Genomic DNA, 22988 nt, shown 5'->3' with positions numbered 1-22988 from the left:
AAAAACGGGGTACGATGAATTGTATGTTTGTTTGATTAATTTGGGCAGGGGAGGTATTTCTTTTTATGCATAAATTTACCTGCCACGTAGTGTTGTATAAAGCTGCACATTGACGCGTACAACCGTGTTTCTGTTGTGCAACTTGGCTCCCCAACTTCATGGCTCCCCATTGTTTATGTCTTCGTGCATGCGTTCGAATTAAGGGGGAAAGCCAACGCATAATTAGAGCCGTGTGTTTTAAAAGGATTAGGATGCACGGCAAATTAATTTTTTCATTTTAAAATTAACTCCATTCATCTTTTAATTTGTTGTATAAGTTGCATTTTTAATAGGAAAAGAGGAAACCGCAATTCGTAATGTGCATATTTATATGTTTACCTGTTTCTATCTGTGTGTACCTGTGTTTACCTGTGGCCCACTTTTCCTCTTCGTTTGTGTCATTTTGCTTGTGCGTACCTTTCGGATGCGCCTGTGTTGCTTATTTTGAATTCTTACAAATTTTTTTTTTTTTTTTTTTTTTTTTTTCAAATAAAATGAAGAACTTCTTTAAAATTGTTAAAGTTTTGTTGCCCCAACGTGGCTATCACTACGGTTGTGACTATTCTGTTTAGTCACCTAGTAGTTCTGGGCTCTTTCTAAAAATGTTATGACTCCATTACATTTTGGACAAGTTAGAAAGGTTTCTCGTTAAGGGAGGTTTTTTTCTTTTGCATGCGCTTAGGGTTGTGTAATTCGGCTGATAAGACGTACAGGATTAATGTACACACACGAGCATTTGTACATACTCAGGCATACATACCGGAGGGAGACAAAATGGAAAACCTATTCGCAATAAAGCTGTGGGGTGAAAGTGGATAACATTTTTTTACGTGGTGTTATGATTTTTCCTTTTTGTGCATTTTCAAGGGGTTCCTTTTTTAAAGGGTGTCTATAAAGTACTGTTCTTATTGGGCACTTTCAGGAGTTCTCATTTAAAGCGCAAATTTGTACTTGCGTTGTTAATTATTTTTAGGGGTATACTTTGAAGCATTAAAATGATTTTTTCCCCATTTCTTTGGTCACTTTTGCGCTCTTATAAATTCGTTTCATTTTTCCGCCACGCGTTACCATTCTTTTTAAAAAAGCATGTATGTACAATGACGAAAAAGGTAATATATGCTCTTAGGAGAAGTATGCACACATGCCATGCGCCTATTTAGGTATGCCCCCCTTAACCTTTTTTTAAAATTTCTTCTGTTCCGTCGAATAATGCCAGAATTGGCACACCCAACAGGAAATAATTGTACTGCTCTCAAGGAAAGGCAAAGAGCAGGCGAGCAAGGACATCATTTGGTCAGGCTTAATACATATTCACGCATAACGTATATGTGTATATGCATATGTTTTCACGTAACACCCCGTGCGTACACCATTTGAACAATTTGAACGTGGTGCATTTTAAAAGGGCTTTAAAAGCTTTCATTCTTTTTACGGAAAAGAGTAAAAAACTTGCTCCTTATTTTGTATTCCCCTAAAATTGGTTTAAGGGTGTACATTTTTGTTTCGTTTTTTTTTTATTCTTCCCATTTTATATTGTATGCCAAAGAAAAAAAAAAAGAACAAATAAAATAAATAAAAATTAATAACGAAGGATGAGTCATGAATAGAATGTACGGAATTAAACACCATTGCAAGGGGGTACTAAAAAAGGAGGTAAGATCGTTTTTCCATTTAATACGCCCATGAGCCAAAGGAAAAAAACCCAAGAGGGGAACATAAAATGACGCGTGAATTTTTTATTTGATATCGCCAAAGGAAATAGTTTTCGTAGTGGATAACACTGAAAAAAGCCCTCCCCTTTTTCTAAGTTGCACGGCGCCATTTTTTCCTCCACCTTTTCGTGCGCAGAATTTCAGAACGAGTTATAAAAATGGGATAAAAATATATGTGTACTTTTTACGTGTTTAGTTTTGCGTGAAGTTTTTTTTTTTTTTTTTTTCCTTTTTTCTGCTCATGAAGTTTATCTTCGTAGGCATTCAATAAGGAAAGGAAAAGGAAGCCAGTGGCCTATGCATTACGTGTATATGTATACAATATATGCATATTTTGTGTTTTCTTTTTTTTTTGCATATCTTGATTGTGATAACGTTCTTAGCGTTTTCCCGAATGCGCATCTTTTAGCTTTTTCCGATGCGCGTTTTTGAGCCATCTCCAAGTTCGGATTGCTCACCTAGTTCAGTGCTTACGCCGTTTTGCGGCTTCGGGCCTTGCCCAGTTCTGTAACTGTTCACACTGCGGGGAGAGGTCCGCCCCATCGACGCACTGTTCTCTCACTCTGAAGGACCTACGCGCGTGTGAATACATGCCTAAACACGTGAGATATACAGCAACGAAAGGACCCCCGAATATTTGTCGAAAGAATGAATTCCAGCAACCCCTTATCTGTCGCAGTGGCAGATAGTCTGTCCACGTATGACATCCAGAATGAGTCGTTTCGTTTAGGCAATGTATCCATCGAAGGGGACAAATTTATATGCGTTAAAGAAAATGTGAACGAGAACACCCAAGTGGTGGTCATAAACCTGCATAATAAGATAAGCACGAGGAAGTATATGAAAGCAGAGAGTGTCATTATTCACCCGAATGACCCCATATTAGCATTAAGAGGCACGATAAAAAATGTGAATACGATATTTTTACAAGTTTTTAACATTGAAACGAAGGAAAAAATATGCTCCTTAAATTTAAATGAGTACATGAATTACTGGAAGTGGATAAATAATGACACCATTGCCATTGTCTGTGAGAAGAATGTATACCACTGGAACATAGACATCCACAATAGTAAGAAGAATAAGGAAAATTACACGTTGACGAAGGTTTTCGAGAAGGCACAAGTGTTCATTGATAATAATTCTCAAATTTTATACTATGCTACAGATAAGGATATGAAATGGTGCATTTTGTGTGGGATATCTACGCAGGATCAAGGGAAGAGCATCGATGGGTACATGCAACTTTATTCGTGTGATAAGAAATTGCACCAAACGATTGAAGGATTTATAGGATGTTTTGGATCCTTTATATTTGACAACTGGGAAATAAAGCCGCTCTTCTGTTTTGTCGAAAAGAAGAAAAATTCAACAGTATCGAGAATCCACTTGATGGATATATACACCAACAAAACGGAGACAGGCACCATGCCATACAAAATTTTCAAGGAAATTAATCTGATAAATGAACACATTAGTGATTTCCCAATTTATATAAGCCTGAACACCCTACAAGGGGTGATATACATCGTCACAAAGTGCAGCTATGTGTACATATTTGATGAAGGCACACTAACCCAACTTGTGAAGGAAAAGATTAGCGAAGATAACATTTTCATCTGCTGTGATAGCAAAAACGGGGAAGGTATATACGCAGTGAACAAGAAGGGAAAAATTTACTACATCACCATTAACTACGTCAACCTAATAAACCACATAAAATTGTCCAACTTTGAAAGTAAGGATAAAATTATACAAAATTTGTGCGTAAAATATGGATACCCAGGGTGCGATTACATAAGTGCTTACAAAAAATGTATTAACGAAATGGATTTTAAAAAGGCCTCGAAACTTATATGCATGTTGAAGAACACCAAAACTTATGAAGAGTATTCCAGCTCAATTGCCGAAGCGGTTTTGATTATGACGAGGAAAAATGTAGACATTAGAATTATCCCCCCTTTGAGAACACAGCAAGTGCTGAACAGCTTCAAGTCGATGAAGAACGCATCGGGACAGCTCTCCCCCCTTCTTCTCTACTTTTCAGTGCTGCTCGAATATGACAAATTGAACACGTACGAATCGGTCGAGTTGGTAAAACCTGTCGTTTTACAAAAAAAGAAGGAGTATCTGGAAAAATGGATAAAGGATGATAAGTTAACATGTTCGGAAGAATTGGGAGACTTAGTGAAAGTGCTGGATTTACGACTAGCGTTGAATATTTACCTGCGATGTGGGGCGCATAATAAAATAATTTCCACCTACTGCTTACTTAACATGTTTAATAATGTCCTCAGTTACTTGAACAACTTTAAGCAGGTCTCCTTCGACTTTGTCAGCATATTTATTGCCATTGTGAATTACGAATCGCAGTACAGTAATGAAAAGGATGCAAGTTCTACCATGACAGATGTAGGTAGCTCCTCCAAAAATGAGGCGATGGATTTCTTCAACGATAGCAGTAATAGTACAAACGATAGTAGACAGGGAAAAGGTAGCAACAACGAAGTGGCAGTGCAGTATGTAAAATTTCTCTGCGAAAATAATATCCCTTTTGATATCAACAATATTATTGACTATCTGCTGAGTAAGAAGAAGTTACAAGAAGCTACGTCGATACTGCTGGACTTTCTAAAAGACAATAAACCGGAGCATAAGAATTTACAAACCAAGTTGTTCGAATTTAACCTGTACAATAATGTACAAGTAGCAGAAACTCTATTCCAAATGGATATTTTTACCTACTATGATAAGAACAGAATAGCCTATTTGTGTGAAGAAAAGGGATTATTTCAGAGGGCCTTGGAAAATTACACCAATTTGAATGACATAAAAAGGGTCATCACCAAATCGTCGTGCTTTCAAAAGAACACAAATATGAATAACAACATGGATGATTCTGTGCCCAATAGAGGCATCTCCATTGACTGGATTAAGAAGTACTTTTCTACGTTAAGTGACTCTGTGTGTCAAGATATACTGTTCGATTTCATGAAGGGGAACAAAATAAATATGGAGGTCGTCATTTCGATATGTGTACAGTATTATAACAAAATAGGTATCAAAAAAATTATCAACAAATTTGAGGAGAATAAAAACTACGAAGGGATATTCTACTTTGTTAGTTCGATTCTGACACAATTGCCGAACTTAACCAACAAAACGGCTGATCACCTATCCTATGGAAACATGAACGATGACACGTCGTCCATTCTGCTGGCATCTGAAATCGGATCGCAGTATGGCAGCGCGGAAAATTCCTCCAACCTGAAAATAGAGGATGTTCATTTTGTTATGTTTAAATATATTGAGGCGTGTGTGAAGATAAATAATATACAGGAGTTAGACAGAATTTGTAAAGACAAAAATGCCATGTACAATCCGGAGCAGATTAAGAACTTTTTAAAGGACTGCAAATTGTCTGACCCCCGTCCGTTAATATACGTGTGTGATATACACAACTATATTGAAGAGCTGGCGGAATATTTATATAAAAATAGTTTGTTGAAATATATCGAAGTGTACGTTATTAAGGTGAATCCAAATAATGCTCACAAGGTGATCGGTGTACTGCTCGACCTGGACGCCTCGGAAGACTTCCTCCTCAATCTGCTTAACAATATAAAGAATATTTCCAATATAGGAAACCTAATCGAAATAGCAGAAAAGAGGAATAGGCTAAAATTGCTGTTGCCATGGCTGGAAAGCAGATCCAATGAGGGATATGAAAATATTGAACTACATAACGCATTGGCTAAAATATACATTGACCTGAATAAAGATCCAGAGAATTTCCTAAAGAATAACAATTTCTATGATAAAAAATTGATAGGAAAATATTGCGAAGATCTGGACCCCCATTTAGCGTACACGGTGTATGAAAAATCGAATGGAGAATGCGACGAGGAGTTAATCAATATAACCAGCAAAAATGGCTTATTCAAATTGCAAGCCAAATATTTAGTAACCAGACAGTCCATGGAATTGTGGATGAAGGTTTTAGACGAATCTAACAAGTACAGAAAAAACGTAATCGATCAGGTTATCGGTTCGACGTTAATCGAATCAAATAACGCAGAAGAAATTACCGTAACTGTTAAGGCTTTTATTGAGAAGAAGCTGAGCAGCGAATTAATTGAGTTGTTAGAAAAAATTGTTTTGCATAACAGCGAATTTAGTGATAATAAGAATTTGCAAAACTTGCTAATCTTGACTGCTATCAAATCGGATTCAAAAAAAGTGATGGAGTATATAAACCGCCTTGACAACTTTTCTGGTCCGCAAATTGCATCTGTTGCTTATCAGTATAAGTTAAGGGAGGAAGCCTTTGTTATTTATAAAAAGTTCAATTGCTACACGTTAGCCATATCCGTGTTGTTAGATAAAATACTGAAGGTGAATAATAAAAGCACCTATCCAAGTGAATTTTCTGGAGCGAGTTCTTCTGCCTACAATGAGAGTGACGATTATGTGAAGCAGTTGGGTGAGGGAGGAAGCTACGGCTATCAAGATCGGGATGACAATTTGTTCGGTGGTAGTAACGAGGTGAGTGGCTCACTTGGTGGGTCTGATTCAATTGATACGCAGGAACTTGTACTAGATGCGAAAAGTTATGAAGATGATCTGAATAGAGCTATTGAATACGCACAAAAGTGCAACAACAACGATGTGTGGTTCATTCTAGGAAAGGCGCAACTAAAAATAAACAAAATTATTGACGCTATTGACAGTTTCGTAAAATCGAACAACCCAGAAGCGTACAAAGAAGTTATAACAAAGTGCAAGGAGAATAATTTTTACGAGCATTTAATAACGTATCTGAACACCCTGAGGGATCAAAATTTGCTGAAGGACGTGTTGGTAGATTCGGAGCTGTTGTATGCCTACGCGAAATTGAAAAAAACTACAGAAATTACTAAATTTATTGGATCTACCAATTCAGCCAACTTGCAGCTAATAGGGGATAGACTGTTTAAAGAACAAGAATATGAAGTGGCCAAAATATTGTACAGTAACATACCGAACAATCAGAAGCTAACCTTTTGTTATTTGAAGCTGAAGGAGTACTCTCTCGCCATAGAAGCAGCGAAAAAGGCGAAGAGTCTCAAAACGTGGAAGGAAGTAAACTTCATTTGTGTTAAGTACAAGCAGCTGAAGCATGCACACACGGCAGGACTCCAATTAATCATGCATGCGGATCACCTGGACGAAATTATCAAGATTTATGAAAAGAAAAAATACATAAATGAGTTAATGAGTTTACTAGAGAACGGACTAAACAATGAAAGAGCACATGTGGGAATTTACACTGAGTTAGGAATTCTCTACGCCAAGTACAAACCGGAGAAGTTAATGGAGTTCATAAGAAACTACGCAAATAAAATGAACACAAGGAAATTAATTGATGTGTGCCAAAATGAATACCTACTGAAAGAAGCAGTTTATTTGTACATATCGTACGATGAGTACAACTTAGCGGTGGACACCATAATAAAACACTCCCCCACTGCCTACACACCAGATACCTTCATGCAGGTGATTCACAAAGTCACCAACAGTGACATCATCCACAAAGTAATAGATTTCTATATAGAAGAACACCCATTAAATTTATACAATTTGTTAAAAATTTTGGAAAACAAAATTGATAACAATAGATTAGTACAAACGTTGAAGAAGTCCAACAATTTACCTCTCATACAAAAATACCTGGAAGATATCCAAGGGCAAAATATTACTGCTGTAAATGAAACGCTAAACGAAATTTATTTACAAAACGATGATTATATCAGTTTGCGCAACTCAATTGATGAATACGATAATTTTAACCAAACGAATTTAATCAACAAATTGGAAAATCACAAACTTCCAGAAATGAGAAGAATCGCAGCTTTGCTTTACAAGAAAAATAAAAAATATAAAGAAGCCATTAATCTTTCTAAGAAAGAGGAACAGTATAAGGACGCAATCGAAATTGCAAGAGTGTCAAAAAACAATTCCTACGTGGAAGATTTAATAAATTTTTTCATCGAAATTAAGAATAAGGAAGCCTTGTGTGCGTGCCTCATTGTTTGCTATGATATACTAAAACCGGACTATATTTTAGAAATTGTCTGGACGAGCGGTTATAAGGATCAAGCTATGTTATACTTCATTCAAGTGATCAGCGATTATACCAATCAGATAGACGTCATGAAGAAACAAATCGAAGACATGCAGAAGGAGAAGAAGATGAATAAATCTGCGCCTAACGATTTTGCGGCCAACTCCATGCCTGGGCAATTCAACTACTCGCTCAATAACCACTTGTCCATCATGCCTCCTCAGAATAACTACATGTCTAACACTTCCCAGTATGATAAGTATGACAAATATGACATGTTTAACAATAATTCACACTTTTGAGGGAGGGACACCCCCCTTTTTGTGAACTCCCTTTACATCAACAATTACTTAAATAATTTTCTCATTTGAAATGAATCATCGTGCTAATTCAGGGGCAACCACATTTGTTCCCGTCCGCGCGTCGTCCCCACCTTATCGTGTGCATCCGAAACGTTACGTAGACCAGACAAATGGAGGAAAACACGGAAAACGATTAAGGTGCACGGAAAAGAGAGGACAACGTGCATATGTTTACATGTCAGCATGTGTGCATTCTCATGATTACATATCCTAGTCGGAATAAATGTATAAACGCCACGTTGAGCACCCCGCTTCCGTGCGCGCTCACCTTTTTTTTTTTTTTTTTTTTTCACGTCGCTTCCTTTTTTATATTGTTAAACTTCTCGAATGGACCACTTTTTTGTTACAATGTAACTTGAAAAAAACGTGCCTTACTAAACCAAACCATGTGGGGCAGATTTTTTCCCCCACCCCGCGTTACAGTTATCCTCAAGGAAGTCCCCCCCTCTGTCGAGCCACTTTGCTTGGGCGTTTCTCAATAGTAACGATCGGATAATCATTTTCGCAAAAATAGTGGTTATTAAAATTTTATTCAAAAAAGTTGACATTAATAACAAATTCAAATTTTGACATGGAATAAGCGGTAAGTGAAAGGCACGCATAAAATATCACATATGCGCAGAAGGTGTAGACAAAAATGAGCGGACTGTGCTACTATTTCGGTTATAGGTTTGTTTATCCCAACGTGGGCGTGCCGCAGCTGGAACACCGTTGCATCCGCACAAAAACATAAAAAAGGAACATGCATCATTGCGCATGTGCGTGTCCTCGCACAAACGGGTAGGCTGCATACAAAAAGGTGGGCGTATATATATGCCTCCTTGCATAATTACGCAACTCTGCACACACGTACATACATACATATGTATATGCCGTGTGTACACAGATAAGGAACTGCAAAGTTGTTAAATTGAATTTAATCAGAAACAAGCTCGCAACAAAATACGAACGCGGAAGGGGCGGCTTTTAAATTAGTTTGTCTTGCTTTCTAATCAACTTCACGCAGGCGGGGTCTACTTCGCTGAATGCATATCCGAGGGATTTGCATTTTTCGATTTTCTACGGGGGGGAAAAAAGGAAAAAAGGAAAAAAGGAAAAATGGTGAAAAATATGAAACAGAGAAGTGAACTGTGTACAGATGCACAGGCTCTTTAAAATGCAGCGTCACAGTGCTGGTCACACACAGCAACGAGAACATTGCACCCGCCAAAACGTTGCAACGACGTGATCACGTTAAACGAAATTGTTGCTCCAAAGGGAAGGAAGGTGCCTATAAATCACGAGGCCTGTTTTTTCCTCCCCTTTAGAGCTTCCCATTTAATACGTACAATTTCTTCCTCCTTCTGACGGGTGTCAGAACTTAGCGGGTTTATGGCGTTGTTATCCCCCTTCGGTTTGTCTTCCTGAGGTGAAAATGTGGAAAAATGTATGAATAAATGTGTGGGTTGCACGTTGAGGTGAGGGGTGTAAGTCGTCTTCTCATCTCTCCCTGTTATCCCTCCTGTTGATTCCGCCTTCTTCACGTTCTCTGCTAACTATACCTGGTCGAGCAAGAAGTGGTACACCTCCGGGTTGAAGTTCCTCTTGAAAACCTTAAAGATGAAGTCCCTGGACAGGGCGGTAAATAAGCCTAACAAAACAACTAGCCAAAATCGTAGCGATTTCGCTAAAACGACAGCTGTGCCTAAGAAGTTATTACTGCCAAAGCACATGAAGGAGACGGACGACACAAGAATAACGAAGGAGAGAATACTCATAAACACAGCGGTCAGCGGGAGGACATTCAAGCAGTATGTCTCCAAAAGCACTTTCAAATTAACAACTACAACGGTCAGAAAGTAGGTGACACTTCCAACTGTCCAAATATCGAAGGGTGTCCCATCAGCACTAGGAATATTATAATAGGATAAAAAGTATAGAGGTAATAAAAAAACAACCAGGCCATGAAAAAGGCTATTAATAACCCAAGACACAAATGTACTAATGTTAAAATAGTAGTGATAGATTCCTAATTTGTACAAGCTCGGTGTTACCAACGCTGTGTTTAAGCTCACGTCTTTGTCTAATATGGCATGGGCTACGACCGGAACGGCGGTAAACAAAATGTTGTGAAGGTGCAGTAAAAATTCGTAGTATATTTTCTGCCCAGAATATAGAGAAAGCGATCCGAACATGAACAAAGGGAAAATTAAAACAATATTTTTGTAAAACATGTATACCACCAATTTGCTTATTCTCGTGTAGGACAATCTACCATGCACTAGTAACAAATTTTTTAAGAACCTAAACTGACTTATACCATAATCTGACGAGTTAAATGCCTGCACCCCTTCTTGCCCTCTAATTCCAACTCCTATATTCGCTGTATTAATCATATTTCGATCATTAGCTCCATCGCCTATGGCTAATGTAATTTTTTTCAACAATCTATTAGCTGACGAAACGATTGCTCCTTTTTGGTAGGGACTCACTCGGCCACATATCACAGAAGAGCATTTATCCGCCAGGTAAAAAAATTTTCTTTCAAATTTTTTGCTCAACAAAATGTCTAACAACCCCCCATCTACCACTAACACGTGGTTAAATGAGCTGATTATTTTTTTATAATTATCTGGACTTAACGATAAGTTACTTTCTTCCTTGACGGTAAAGCAGCTCCTGAAAAAACCCGGTTTTTTATCATTAAAATCTGCATTAAAATCGTAGTGAGGTAAATTTAACGTTTTCTCAATATTAATAATGTCTTCATCAATTTTATTCATCAAGGCTTCTTCACAAGATATTAAATCTGCAGTGTAAATAAACTGCTCAGAATAATTATCTATCAAATTTGCGGCAATTCCGATATTCATTGCTGTTTCTATTTTATCACCAGTCAGCATCCATATGTGAATACCTGCCAGTCTTAGATCTTCTATTGTGGAACTGACCCCTTCTTGTAATTTATCCTCTATGCCGGTTACTCCTTGTAAGGTTAATTTGTTCTCAATAAATTCTGCCACATTTTCTAAATTTTCTTCTCTGTCCTTTAAACTTACAGTGGCTTCCTTATACAGTCTGTACCATTCTGCGAATTCCTCTTCTGTTAATTCCCTTTGTGCGATACACAATGTTCTTAACCCTTCGTCCGCGTACGTTTCCATATGTTCAATCGTGATTTCATCTATTTCTGTCTTTTTTGCTAATTTATTTAAAATCACACTTCCAGCTCCTTTGCAAAAAAGCATAATTTTGGACTCCTTGCAGTTTTTACAAGTTATTACGTCCTTCGTTTGATTGTGTTTATTTCCCTTTTTAGACTTCTTACCTCCACGGGGGAAGTTTTCATCCAGCGGGTCTTCCTTCAATGGGGAGGAGCTGATCATCTCATTTCTGGCAAGTGCCGAGAGTTCCTCCTTCGCTCTTCCAAAATGTTTTTCCTCCTTTGGGTTGTGTCCTCTTCCCTGATCATTAGTGCCTGTTCCGCCTTTGCCCCTACCTACCTCAGCAGAAGCGCCATCACCTGCACCACCTGTGTATGTAGATCGGACGGGTATCCTACAAATAACGCTACTCATTTTCCTCTTGCTCGTAAATTCAACAATTGCCAACGTTTCAATTTCGTAAACCGTGCCGAAAATGCTAATTCCGTATTTGCCATCCCTTCTGTACAAGAAGGTTATTCCGAAATGCTTTGCAGCGTATACTAGGGCTTCCTCATCTGGGCTACTGGACGAGTAGGTCGTCGTGGGCTCCTTCCCATAATCACAGATCACTGAATGGTTAATGGCCAAATGTAGAAAGAAGCCTATCACAGCGGCATGATTAAAATGCGTCACATCGTGCAGATGCTTTACCAAATCCTCATCTACTATATTTACATTGGGTGTTTTCTCCGTTGACTTGAGGACGGGTTCTTCTGGAATGGCCATATTCCTTTTCTTTAAAATGTGCTTCTTAATTTCAGTTAGACCATTTCCATAGGAAATTCCGTTAATCGCACATTTTCTGAATTCCATCACGTTGCATGTTAACGTTCCGGTTTTGTCCGAGAAAATGTATTCGATTTGTCCCAGCTCTTCTATCAGGCTGGACGTTCTCGGTACGGCATTGAAATATATGTAGTTCTTTTCCTTCACATCCTTAAAGGTGATAACTCTGGTGAGCGTTTTTTTCGGTTCATTTGAGGTGGCATTCTCATTGGAGCTACTATTTCCGTTGGTGTGATCATTGTTGTGATCATTGGTGTTGCTGTTACCGCCAGTGTGCAATTCCCCATTTTTTGCTTCGCCCCTTTCAGTGCTTTCTTGTGGCACAAAATCAAGTTTTGATTTGCCGGTGTGATTGCTCCTCTCGTGGAATTTCCCTCCGGGTTCCTTAATATCCAATTCTACTGAATTTTCATCTCGGAAAGATGCATTTTCCTTCTGCATTCCGAAGTTGGGAATATCGGCCAACACTTTATGTATCATATTCTTATCACAAGAAATGAAGTACGCCTGAACAACTTTTACAAAACTCATGGTGACAATCAAACTGATGGGAATAAAATTCGCTGTAATAACAACCCATGAGAAAAAGGAAATAACTCCGACGATGAATGGCTTCTTGGATTCTTCCAAGTTGAAAGGCAAGTACTTAAATTTACTTTTCTTGGACATGCTTACAATAATTGCATTATAGTAAGCGGATATGAAACAAATAATCATCTGAATTAGCCAAACGATGATAGTCAGCCTGTTGGTTAGTATTTCTAATTTACTCGTTTTAATAATCGGCTTGGTAGAATTCATTTGTATTTTGGTTTCCTTCCCAATGTATATAACTATGCCAATAACCCAGTCTGTATTTTTTAACTTACAACCTCTTAAAACGAAGTGTTTTTCATCAAATGGGATTCTGACATATTTGTCTTCACTGTAATCATTTAGCTCCTCTAACCAGTCCTCATGTGTATTTCCAATGCTGCTACTATTTCTACTAAAATCTGCACTTGACACTCTCCTTCGCCTATATTCTACCAACTCTGTTGTCCCTTTTAAAATTTCTGACAAATCGTCATTAGACTGTAGATCCGTTGTTTCATCTTTTTCGAAATAGATGGTACCATACATGGTCGTTAAATCTTTATTCGGTTTTTCACTTATTATAAACCCCTTTAAATTTTTTATCTTATGAATTGCTTCACTTCTGTCCGAGGTAAGAATGTTGAATACGAATCCGTTTGCTTCCTTCACTTTTAAGTTCGTTTCTCCATCCAAACTGGATGTTTCTACAAATGCAATTCCATTGTTGTCACTTGTACTTAGCAGTAAAATATCTGCACAGAAAAATTCAGACCTTCTACAGAGAATTATATCTCCTGCATTTACATCTTTCCACCTTTTTTTAATAGTCCCATCGATGTGTCCTAAATTGCCTTCAAAACTGCTCATAAAAGTATCCACATCTGTAATTTCGTCCACGTATATTTCTTCATCAGACGCGTTATCCATACTACATATTTTTTTTTTCCGAATTAAAAAATTTTTTATGTTTCTCAATATAGTTTTACAAAAAGATGTGCTCTGCTCTTCTTCCTCGGTCTCCCTATCGGCCACAACGTAGCACATTCGGTTGTTCTCAATTTTGTCTGTCTTGTGTCTGTTCCAATCTTCATACGCATCTTTGATAGCATTGGCTACTAGAACAATGGTCAGCGGAAACAAAATGGTAGGTAGTCTATTCGTTGCAGTGAATTCAGGCACTAGCTGCAGAATTCCGATGATCAGAAAGTAAATGTTGGAGATCTTGTGAAACTGCTCATATGCGTTCAAAAAAATGAAGTTCCATATGGTGTACTTGGACGTGATCACAGAGTTGTTGTGTCCTCGTTTGTTCTGGCAGTTTATGTTTATTCGTATTCCGTTGGCTTCACTGCAGGGGGGGGGGGTGAAAAATGAGTACACAAAATAGGGTACAAATGAGGTACAAATGTGGTTGTATTCAAATTTAGAATATCCCCCAGAATTGCGCTGAGGGGTTATTTGCGCATTACGCCACAAAACACGCTCACAGAAACATAAATGCTAATAAAATGCGTAGACGGGTTGGAATCTAAAAGGGAGGTTTGTTCTCCAACCTTATACAATTGCATATACGCTCACGCAGTTGTGTACATAAAGCCGCCAAATCGCTTCACTGGTTGCGATAAACGTTTACACAATGTGCCCCATCAGGTATACACAGGTAGCGTAACAACGACACAATTTTAATGCCACCCATTGTGCAGTAAAACATTTCATGCAACGCAAAAAATAGGGAGTCTTCAAATACGTATATTTTGTGCAAAGGGCGGAATTTTCCACTGGTCGCTCTCTACATATCTGCTTATCGACGCTTCATTAATTAGGACGATGTAAAATATTCAAGCAATTTGTTTTTCCTATTTTTTTTGTTTTCCCCGTTTGCTTCTTAACCATCCATCGGCATGAAATTTTTGTTCATTTTGCGAAGCTATTAGTGAAAAACGCCGACCGATTGGGACCACTTGTATAGGTACCTACATGTACATGCACCCACAATGCAACACAGAGACAGGCACAGCAAAGACCACACATGCATGGTACACCTCTATTTGGACACACACAAGAAATCTCTCTATCAAAAATGTTCTTTTCACGTTTGGTGGTCAAGTAGTTCTACACAGTAAGCAGATATGTGCGTTATTTGCATGCGTTGGGAGGGAGTATACGTCATCCATAGGTATAAGAATGTATTCAGATGTATATCTCTATGTGCCACAGTGGTACACATACGGTATGTATGCATCTTACTCCTTATTTCCTTTTAATAGATTCAGGGTTTTCCTATAAAGCAAGGACATTATTGCTTCCTCTTTTCTTCTTCTTCTGTTCAGGGTTTAGTTAATCAAGTTTTGGCATATATTATACACAAAAGTGAAAGTGGCAAGGCATTTTTGACTCTTTTTTTTTTCTTCTTAATTTATATGAAAAGTACAGAATTAGGCGTGGTGATAAAAAAAAACAGATATTTCCTAAATTGGGTGAAAAGTATGATTTAATGCTTAACGACTGTAAAACGATCTCAACTGTGAGGAGTTAGTAAATAATAAAAATTAACAAAACTTCAGAAATGGGAAGGAAAAATGCTTAAAGGTGAAAATGTGTTTGCTCTGTGCGTACATACTGCTGCAGGCGTGAGGTTATCACATCCTGTATACTCATGTTCCGTGTTTACGTATACTACGTATGGGTGAAAACAAAAGTACAAAAAGAAAAAAATATATAATGCTGCGTTTAAGCATATGCATATGTTCGCGCGTGTAATTTATGTGTGTTCACATAAGTTAGCGCATGAGAAATTTCAAAAGTGTATGGAGTAAGGGGATTTCGCAATGTATGCAATTGGAAAAAAAAAGAACGAGATGGGGGCAATTGGAAGGGAAAAACAAGGTGAAAAAAAGAAAAAAGAAAAAACGGAAAAGTAAAAACAAAAAAAAAAACAAAAAAAAAACGCGTTCAAGCACATTCCATATGAACTGCTCAATTAAGCTTAGACAGTTTACTTTCTAGAAATTAACTATTTCTGGTTTTTCAGTCGAGCATTATGCTTCCGCCCGCGCAAAATGAAAAAAATGTGTGTTGGGGGGTTTATACACAAGCATATTCGAAAAAGGGCACACATTTCTTGCATAAGGGGGTGAACTGAAAAAATCTTCCAAAATATTGTCACCACTTTTATGTGTATTAAGCACGAGGAAGAAAATCTCCTAATCTGTGCTCCTCACTGGTAATAAGAAAATTATACGAACGATTAATGCTAGAAAAAAAATACACTACATCAAATGTTATAGGAAGGAAAACATCACGAAAGGCAAGAGCCTAGGTGATAAAATTAACTTTTCGTAATGGTAGGGTAGGATGATAACTTTTTTTTTTTTTTTTTTTGAAATTTAAAACAATCAGTAAACGACGTGTTAGTGCCCCTGTGGGGTGTAGAAGGCTTGGTGGGCGTGACTGTACCCGTAAGAAGCTGAACAGAACGAAGCGTCTTAAATAGTCCCACCGCCACCACACCAGGGTGGTTCATACTCCTTTGAACTGTGTTACCACCGCGTTAATCCGACATAATATGCATACGTGCGTAATGATCCCCTTTTAGCTGTTTCTCCGTTTAACTTCCCCCCTTTGAAGCAAAATGTACGCAAATATGCGTATGTAAGGATTCCCCAAGGGGGTGCACATTCACCACTTGTTGATGTGCACAACTCCAGGGCGTACAAATGTAGAACTGGGTGTATGTCATTCCCACGAATTATAAATTGAGAGTCAACAAAACATTTACATATCTCTAACTTTTAGTTGTTATTAGAAGGGGAGCCGGGGTTTGGGATCCGCACGTATGCGCGTATGTACGCTCATAAAATCGCAATGGAGAAAACAATTTTGTAAAAATACAACTCTTTTGAAGAAAAAACGGAGAGATAGTAACAACAACAAGCATGTCACTCAACAGCTGCACATGCGAAGGGGTAAGTACAATTGGTGTAAATGAACATCATGCGCTTAATCTGAAAAAAAAAAAAGTTTACATGTTCACCTTTTACCACCCGAATGAATGGCAAAATTGAATTTCGTAGACACACACGTGGTGTACATATTCCTGATGGCGCAAAGATGGAGGGACGGGTGAAGGGCACCAATTATGCCTCTATCTGGCACCAGTTAAAACCCACAATTTTCATATCATTCATCTGTATAACGTTATATGCAGACTGGCAGTTGTTAAACTTAACTCTGGTAATGTAATGCTCGCCTCGGTAAAGAGGCACCCCGCTAATGTTATCCTTATTTTCTTCCTTCATTAACGAAAGAATAAAAGAAATTCTGTGCAAGCCGGTTCCTTTCTTAATAGACGGGCCTACATAAGGCAATAAGGTAATACAATTTTTATCCGTCCCTTTTATTAGCTCCTTGGATTTAATGCCGGACACAGCCCAATGAACATAATCTCTTCCATCGGGTCTTCTTCTAGAAGGGAAGTCAGGATCGATCATAAACAAAATATAGCAATAATCATCTGGGGGTGCTTCTGAAAATTTTATATTCCTAGGAACACTTCCTGTGCCAGCCAAATCTAATATGTTCCCATGATTTACTTCTTTTCCTGATTTAAAACTTATGTACATGTCTACAGTCAAGTTCACATTTTCGTCCGGAAAAACGTGAGGGATTATTTTTTCCCTTTTCAGTTCCTCTATGGTGGGCGGCACTCCCATTTTCGCTCCTCGCTGATATCTTCGTGTGTGTGCTTTCTTTATCTTATAAATGCGTGCACGACACTTGGACACGTATGTACATATGTATGTATGTACGTACGTATGTATGTTTATGTGTCTGGCGGGGTTAAAGCATACAATTTTCCTCACGAATTGTAAAAGTTGAAAAGAAGCGTGGTGTGCGCTCATATACAAATACATACATGTATACACATTTTTTTGCTTAAAAAACGTGTGCTGTGTCTGAAAATTGCGCAAACAAGGACAAAAGAAAATTTTACTTTATTTTTATTCCATCTTTTCGCATAACATTTGTTGTGTTTCAAACACGATGGAAAAAAATAAAATAAAATAAAATAAAAAGACCTGGCAGACGATCATGGGCAGAGGAACTCCGTTGTGTGCACATAACACCTATTTATTCATTTTATTTTCTCATCGTTTTGCTGCTTACGTTTTTATGGAGCTTAAAAGGACAAATGTAAGAACCCCCCCAACAAACGGCGGTGTATCAACAGTACAGAAAAATGCCCTTTAAATCCATTTGCACATGGCTATATATGTTACTACACGAGTGTATACACAACTTAATACGCAAATTGCAACAATTCTGATTTTTTCAGTCCCACCTGTAGACGTTTTTTAGGTTCCAATTTGTGTGCTGTTTAACATGGCATTTTTATTTCCCCCATGCAGACGTAAAAAGCAACCTCTTAGTAATCATTTTTTTGCATAATTTTGTGATCAGCTCACCATATAGAAAAAAACTATTTTTTTTTTTTTTTTTTTTTTTTTTTTTCCTTCGCTATATTATGCATGCGCTACATATTGTTAATTTATTTTTCAAGTCATAATTTTTTATTTACAATTTTTCTCTCGAACTGCCGTCAATTTTATTGCTGATGGTACATTTGGCTTATGTTAGAGGTAAGCATGTTTGGTGTAACACCTGTTCGTGTGCGTGGATGTGAGTAGAGGCGTGAAATAGTCACCTACATCGACAGACGTTCGATTGTCTAAGTGCGAGCATATACATTTGTAAGTGTATATGCACACATGTGGCCCTCCTTTTTTGTGAAAATTTTTCCTCACGTGAACCCCTTTTATTTGCTTGTAATGCACATTTAGACTTCTATACATGTAGAATAGGCGCCAGTTGTCTATTTCTCACTTACCGAATAGCATCTTCTTCGTAACGCTTAGCTACCCCATATGAAGGTTAGTTCTGACCTAGAACCTATTCCTTAAGGGTGCACAGACGCTATAATATTTTGTCCCGTTCCAAGCTGTAATCCTTTTTAAACAGAAAATGATTTCACCCCTTTTTTAAAGCACATACGTACATATACACAAATGTAATTTGTGAATATGCAAGAAATGCAAAACGTATTTTTTTTTTTTTTTTCCAAAGCAGTTATACATGTAACTAATTGTGCAATTTTGCTTTTCATTCTTACTTGATTTGTGAGTTTAATTTACTTTTATTCCTCCCATCCCCCGATAATCCTTCACAAGAACAAAAGGAACATGTGCGCATGTGATCGTCCTAACAAGTATGTGGAAAAAAATTAATACATGAAAGACAGCTACCCATTTTGGAATTTATCTTTCCCCCAGATAGTTAATATTTATAAATGTGGAATTCATTTGAGCCACACGTGAAATGTGTGCCTTATAAGTGTATTTTAGCTGGAGCTACAGAAATTGGAAAAATTGGAAAAATTGGAAAAGTTGGAAAAACACGAAAAAACAAGCAGATGGGCAGTAGAGAGACCGGAACCACAAACCAAGCAGACGCCACAAGTACACGTATATATACTTTCCATATGATTCGCCATATCCCAAAATGAATGATGATTTGGAAGCCCTAGTTAGTAAGCCGTCCAAGGAGGAAAATGAAGAATGCTTAAACATGCGCCTATACATAGTACAAATTTTGTTTATTTTTATTGTGTGCTTCGTGATTTTTATTTTCTTTTTCATATTATTTTTCCTAGGAGTTTTTTAACCACACCGTGTGGCCCGACTGTCTAATTGAGCATTTTTAATTTTGTCGTCATATTTGGACGTTGCTGCACGAGAATTGTAAAAAGAATAACTCTTTTGATTTTTTTTTTTTTTTTTTTTTTTTTTGCGTGAATGGAATTTTTTACGATAACATGATTTAAGAAAAATGCACTTTTAAAAAGGGGTCCTCAGTATGGTTCAGAAGAAAAAAAGACGTTAATAAGTTGGCGCGCTAAAAAGTATGAGCACATATCCACGATGCATTGGACCTTATTTCACAAATTACAAAAGTAAGATTTTGTACTTCTGTTCATATTCTCATGCGACAGAAAGTGGTTAGCAAATTTGCACATTCGGATATAAACGTCTTGTCATAAATAAACAAAATGTTGAACAGGAAATTTACAAAGTGGAAAATTAGGCAGTGCACATAAAATGAATGCCTCGATTTTTTTTTTTTTTTTAGAATTTGTAACCATTAACCATTTCGCACAGTTCTAGTTTACACAACGAAGCGGAATATTTCGAGGCGAATAATATTTCGTCGACACATGTTTTTAAATCGAGTAAATGAATCCTTGAATTAAAAGTAATAGTGTATAAATATGAGTTACCCATAGTTGACTTCAGTGATGTACAAAAAAGATGCAGAATGTACACGCACAAAATCGCGTCAATTTGTAAATGAACAAAATGATATGCGTATTATTAGGGGGAAAAAAGGCACATTAAAATTGAGAATAAATTGCTTGGAATTTTTTACAAAATTGTGATAGTCGAAAGATTTACTTTGCATCCTGTAACTTCACGGCATCAAATCAACAGGATTTTTCGGGGGAAGAAAAAAAAATCGTTTGGGATATACTACACAAAATTGCCATATATGACGTTAAGCGGAGTTTTTTTTCTTCCCAATTTGGATCCTACTTTTGTACATATTCCTATGAGGATATGACGTTGCGTATATCGTATACATCGCAATTTTTAGCCACGAGTTTGAAGGTCCCCAAACGCTGCAGACACTTCTCACATGAGAATATCAAAATTGTTTGGAAGGCAAGCTAACCCAGTTATACTTTGCCTTCCTCGAAATGAAACATATTTGTTTAAACGAATTTTGAGTTCTTTAAGAAGGTGAGGAAATAATGTTATGTGTGCAAAAGAAGGACATTTTGTCACTCTGCAGATTTATATTTATAGCTTCTTTTCCTCGTACCATTTTTTTTAAACTTCGCTGTATGAGCGCTTGTATGTAGGGCGATTCATACGTGATCACCAAGCACGCTTCTTCTATTTGGATGTATCTACCTTCTTGGAGGCGAGCCACGGGCCTATATAACTTTGAGTTCCCATCCGTATGGACAAATTATGTGAACGTTCTTGATTTAATTTTTCCCCTCCGCAAAGAAGCGAATTCACCTGCAGAGAAAATCATCCCCGAAGAAATACACACATAGAGAAAGTCACCCCTGTAATGTAAAAAAGGTGGCTGGGAAATGCCCCCAGTGTTGCCAACGTTTGGAATGCTTCAAATGCTGAAAGTGCCATTTTTCCGTATGCCCAGTTGTGTAGCTCATTTGGGTATATCCTCCCTAATTTTAAAATAGCCGCTCCTGTCCAGAAAAATCACCTCAAAGGGGAGCAATATTGGGGTAAAACAATAAATGCTAGTGGGCATACAAAGGTACACCCGTCAAACACGGTAAAGACATATTTGCGAGCCCCGCCCAAGGGAATACACAAAGATGAGCTCCCTCAAAGCGATAATCGCCCCTTCGGTGCTCGCGTCGAACATAAGCAAACTAGCAGAAGAAACGCAACGAATGGAAGAACTGGGGGCAGAATGGATACACCTGGACGTAATGGACATGCACTTTGTCCCCAACTTGTCATTCGGCCCACCCGTCATTAACGATTTAAAAAAATACACAAAAGGTATTTTTTTTGACGTCCATTTGATGGTGGAAAATCCAGAGAAGTACATCGACTCACTAAAAACATCGGACCAATTGACCTTCCATTTTGAGGCCCTGAACGAAGATACAGACAAGTGTGTAAAACTAGCACAACAAATACGGAACAACAATCAATGGTGTGGAGTTTCTATTAAGCCCAAGACAAATGTAGAAAAAATTGTGCCCCTTCTAGACACCAATTTGATAAACACCGTTTTGGTGATGACGGTAGAACCAGGCTTCGGAGGACAGTCATTTATGCATGACATGATGAGCAAGGTTGCATTTCTTCGAAAGAAATACAAAGATTTAAATATTCAAGTAGACGGAGGATTGAATATAGAAACAACGGAGATATCTGCATCCCACGGGGCAAATGTTATCGTTGCGGGAACGAGTATTTTTAAGGCGGATAACCCCAAGTTTGTTATTGATACGATGAGGGAATCTGTGCGTAAATATTTACAGAACTGATGCTTTTTCTCTGGCCAGAACGGGCACAATTAATTGGGACCTACGCGCTTGTTTATTTGCCCATTCGTTTGTTTGTTTTTTTTGGGGGAAAAATGGTAACTTCGGGGTGGAGTTTGCCGCTCCTTTAGGGGCCCACTTTGTGGTCCGTCCATTTTCCCTTTTTTCCGTTCTACTTTTTATGTGCCATTTTCCCAACACCCATTTGCCATATCCCTAATGCGAACCAACTCCCCTTCAATCGCCTCATTTGTCAGCAAAGCTTCACGAAATAATCGCTCAGCGAACTCCTATGTTTTATTCTCCATTGCGTAAGTGTATATTTAAAGGTACAAAATTTTGGGGGAAATACATTTTAACATTCAAATGTAAAAGGTAAGCCGCGTATTCAACATGTATGGCATCCAAAATCATGTCGTAATAAGCATAAAACCGTAACGCGGCCATGTTGAAAAAAAAAAAAAAAAAAAATATGCCCAACAAGTACAATGATAAAATGGAGGTGTCCAATAATATCATAAGCGGTGTGTATTGTAGTAGCGCCTACCGAGGCGTTAAAAGAAAAAGGGCTAAGAATTGGGGCTTCACGCACAGCCCCCGCTGAGGATCAACGGAGTAGCTTGAAACAAAGCTTAACATAAAGGTCGAAATGAAAAATGGTAAAACTTAAAATTGAAATTGAAATTAAAATTACACATAAACATAAAGGTAAATGTAAAATTAAAGCGCAGCGACGAAATGAACTAGGGAAGGAAAAAATACAATATTCACAACAGCCTTTGCTTTTTCGCGTCTTTTTTTTTTTTCATCAATGAATTGCGTAAAAAAGAATTACTATTAAAGAAATAACACTACGTAAAAATGGGGTACTGCTTCAAGTTACGCATTTTAACACGTCTGAGTGTTGCGCTACGCCGCAGTTACCTAGACGCACGTGTTCACGCATGAGTGGATGCCCATCCCATGGGCGAACGGCTGTGCGTTCAAATAAATACCCATGTGCATACATCTAGTTAGTGAAGCGGGGAAAATATCAACCAGGTGCATGTGCTGGTACACTGTCATGCGTCCTACGGGCAC

General features: G+C 37.8%; 4 protein-coding genes across 4 annotated transcripts; 2 read left to right on the top strand and 2 right to left on the bottom strand.

Annotated features, from left to right (window-relative positions):
• Positions 1 to 2399: 2399 nt before the first annotated feature.
• PCOAH_00055010 (Clathrin heavy chain) lies at positions 2400 to 8156 on the top strand (the record flags this gene model as incomplete). Its single annotated transcript, XM_020062281.1, has 1 exon — positions 2400 to 8156. One exon carries the CDS (start codon positions 2400 to 2402, stop codon positions 8154 to 8156), a length of 5757 nt encoding a protein of 1918 aa, XP_019917673.1.
• Positions 8157 to 9182: 1026 nt separating this feature from the next.
• PCOAH_00055000 (Phospholipid-transporting ATPase) lies at positions 9183 to 15060 on the bottom strand (the record flags this gene model as incomplete). The annotated part of the gene is made up of 4 exons (XM_020062280.1): positions 9183 to 9275; positions 9545 to 9619; positions 9668 to 14111; positions 15011 to 15060. 2 exons carry the CDS (start codon positions 15058 to 15060, stop codon positions 9752 to 9754), a joined length of 4410 nt encoding a protein of 1469 aa, XP_019917808.1.
• Positions 15061 to 16899: 1839 nt separating this feature from the next.
• On the bottom strand, positions 16900 to 17475 carry PCOAH_00054990 (Phosphatidylethanolamine-binding protein; the record flags this gene model as incomplete). Its single annotated transcript, XM_020062279.1, has 1 exon — positions 16900 to 17475. One exon carries the CDS (start codon positions 17473 to 17475, stop codon positions 16900 to 16902), a length of 576 nt encoding a protein of 191 aa, XP_019917854.1.
• Positions 17476 to 21227: 3752 nt separating this feature from the next.
• PCOAH_00054980 (Ribulose-phosphate 3-epimerase) lies at positions 21228 to 21911 on the top strand (the record flags this gene model as incomplete). The annotated part of the gene is made up of 1 exon (XM_020062278.1): positions 21228 to 21911. The coding sequence occupies one exon, from the start codon at positions 21228 to 21230 to the stop codon at positions 21909 to 21911; it is 684 nt and encodes a 227-aa protein (XP_019917735.1).
• Positions 21912 to 22988: the final 1077 nt, after the last annotated feature.

Source organism: Plasmodium coatneyi, chromosome 14, assembly GCF_001680005.1.
Source record: "Plasmodium coatneyi strain Hackeri chromosome 14, complete sequence".
NCBI classification, from domain to species: Eukaryota; Apicomplexa; class Aconoidasida; order Haemosporida; family Plasmodiidae; genus Plasmodium; species Plasmodium coatneyi.
This window is presented reverse-complemented; position numbering and strand designations above follow the sequence as displayed.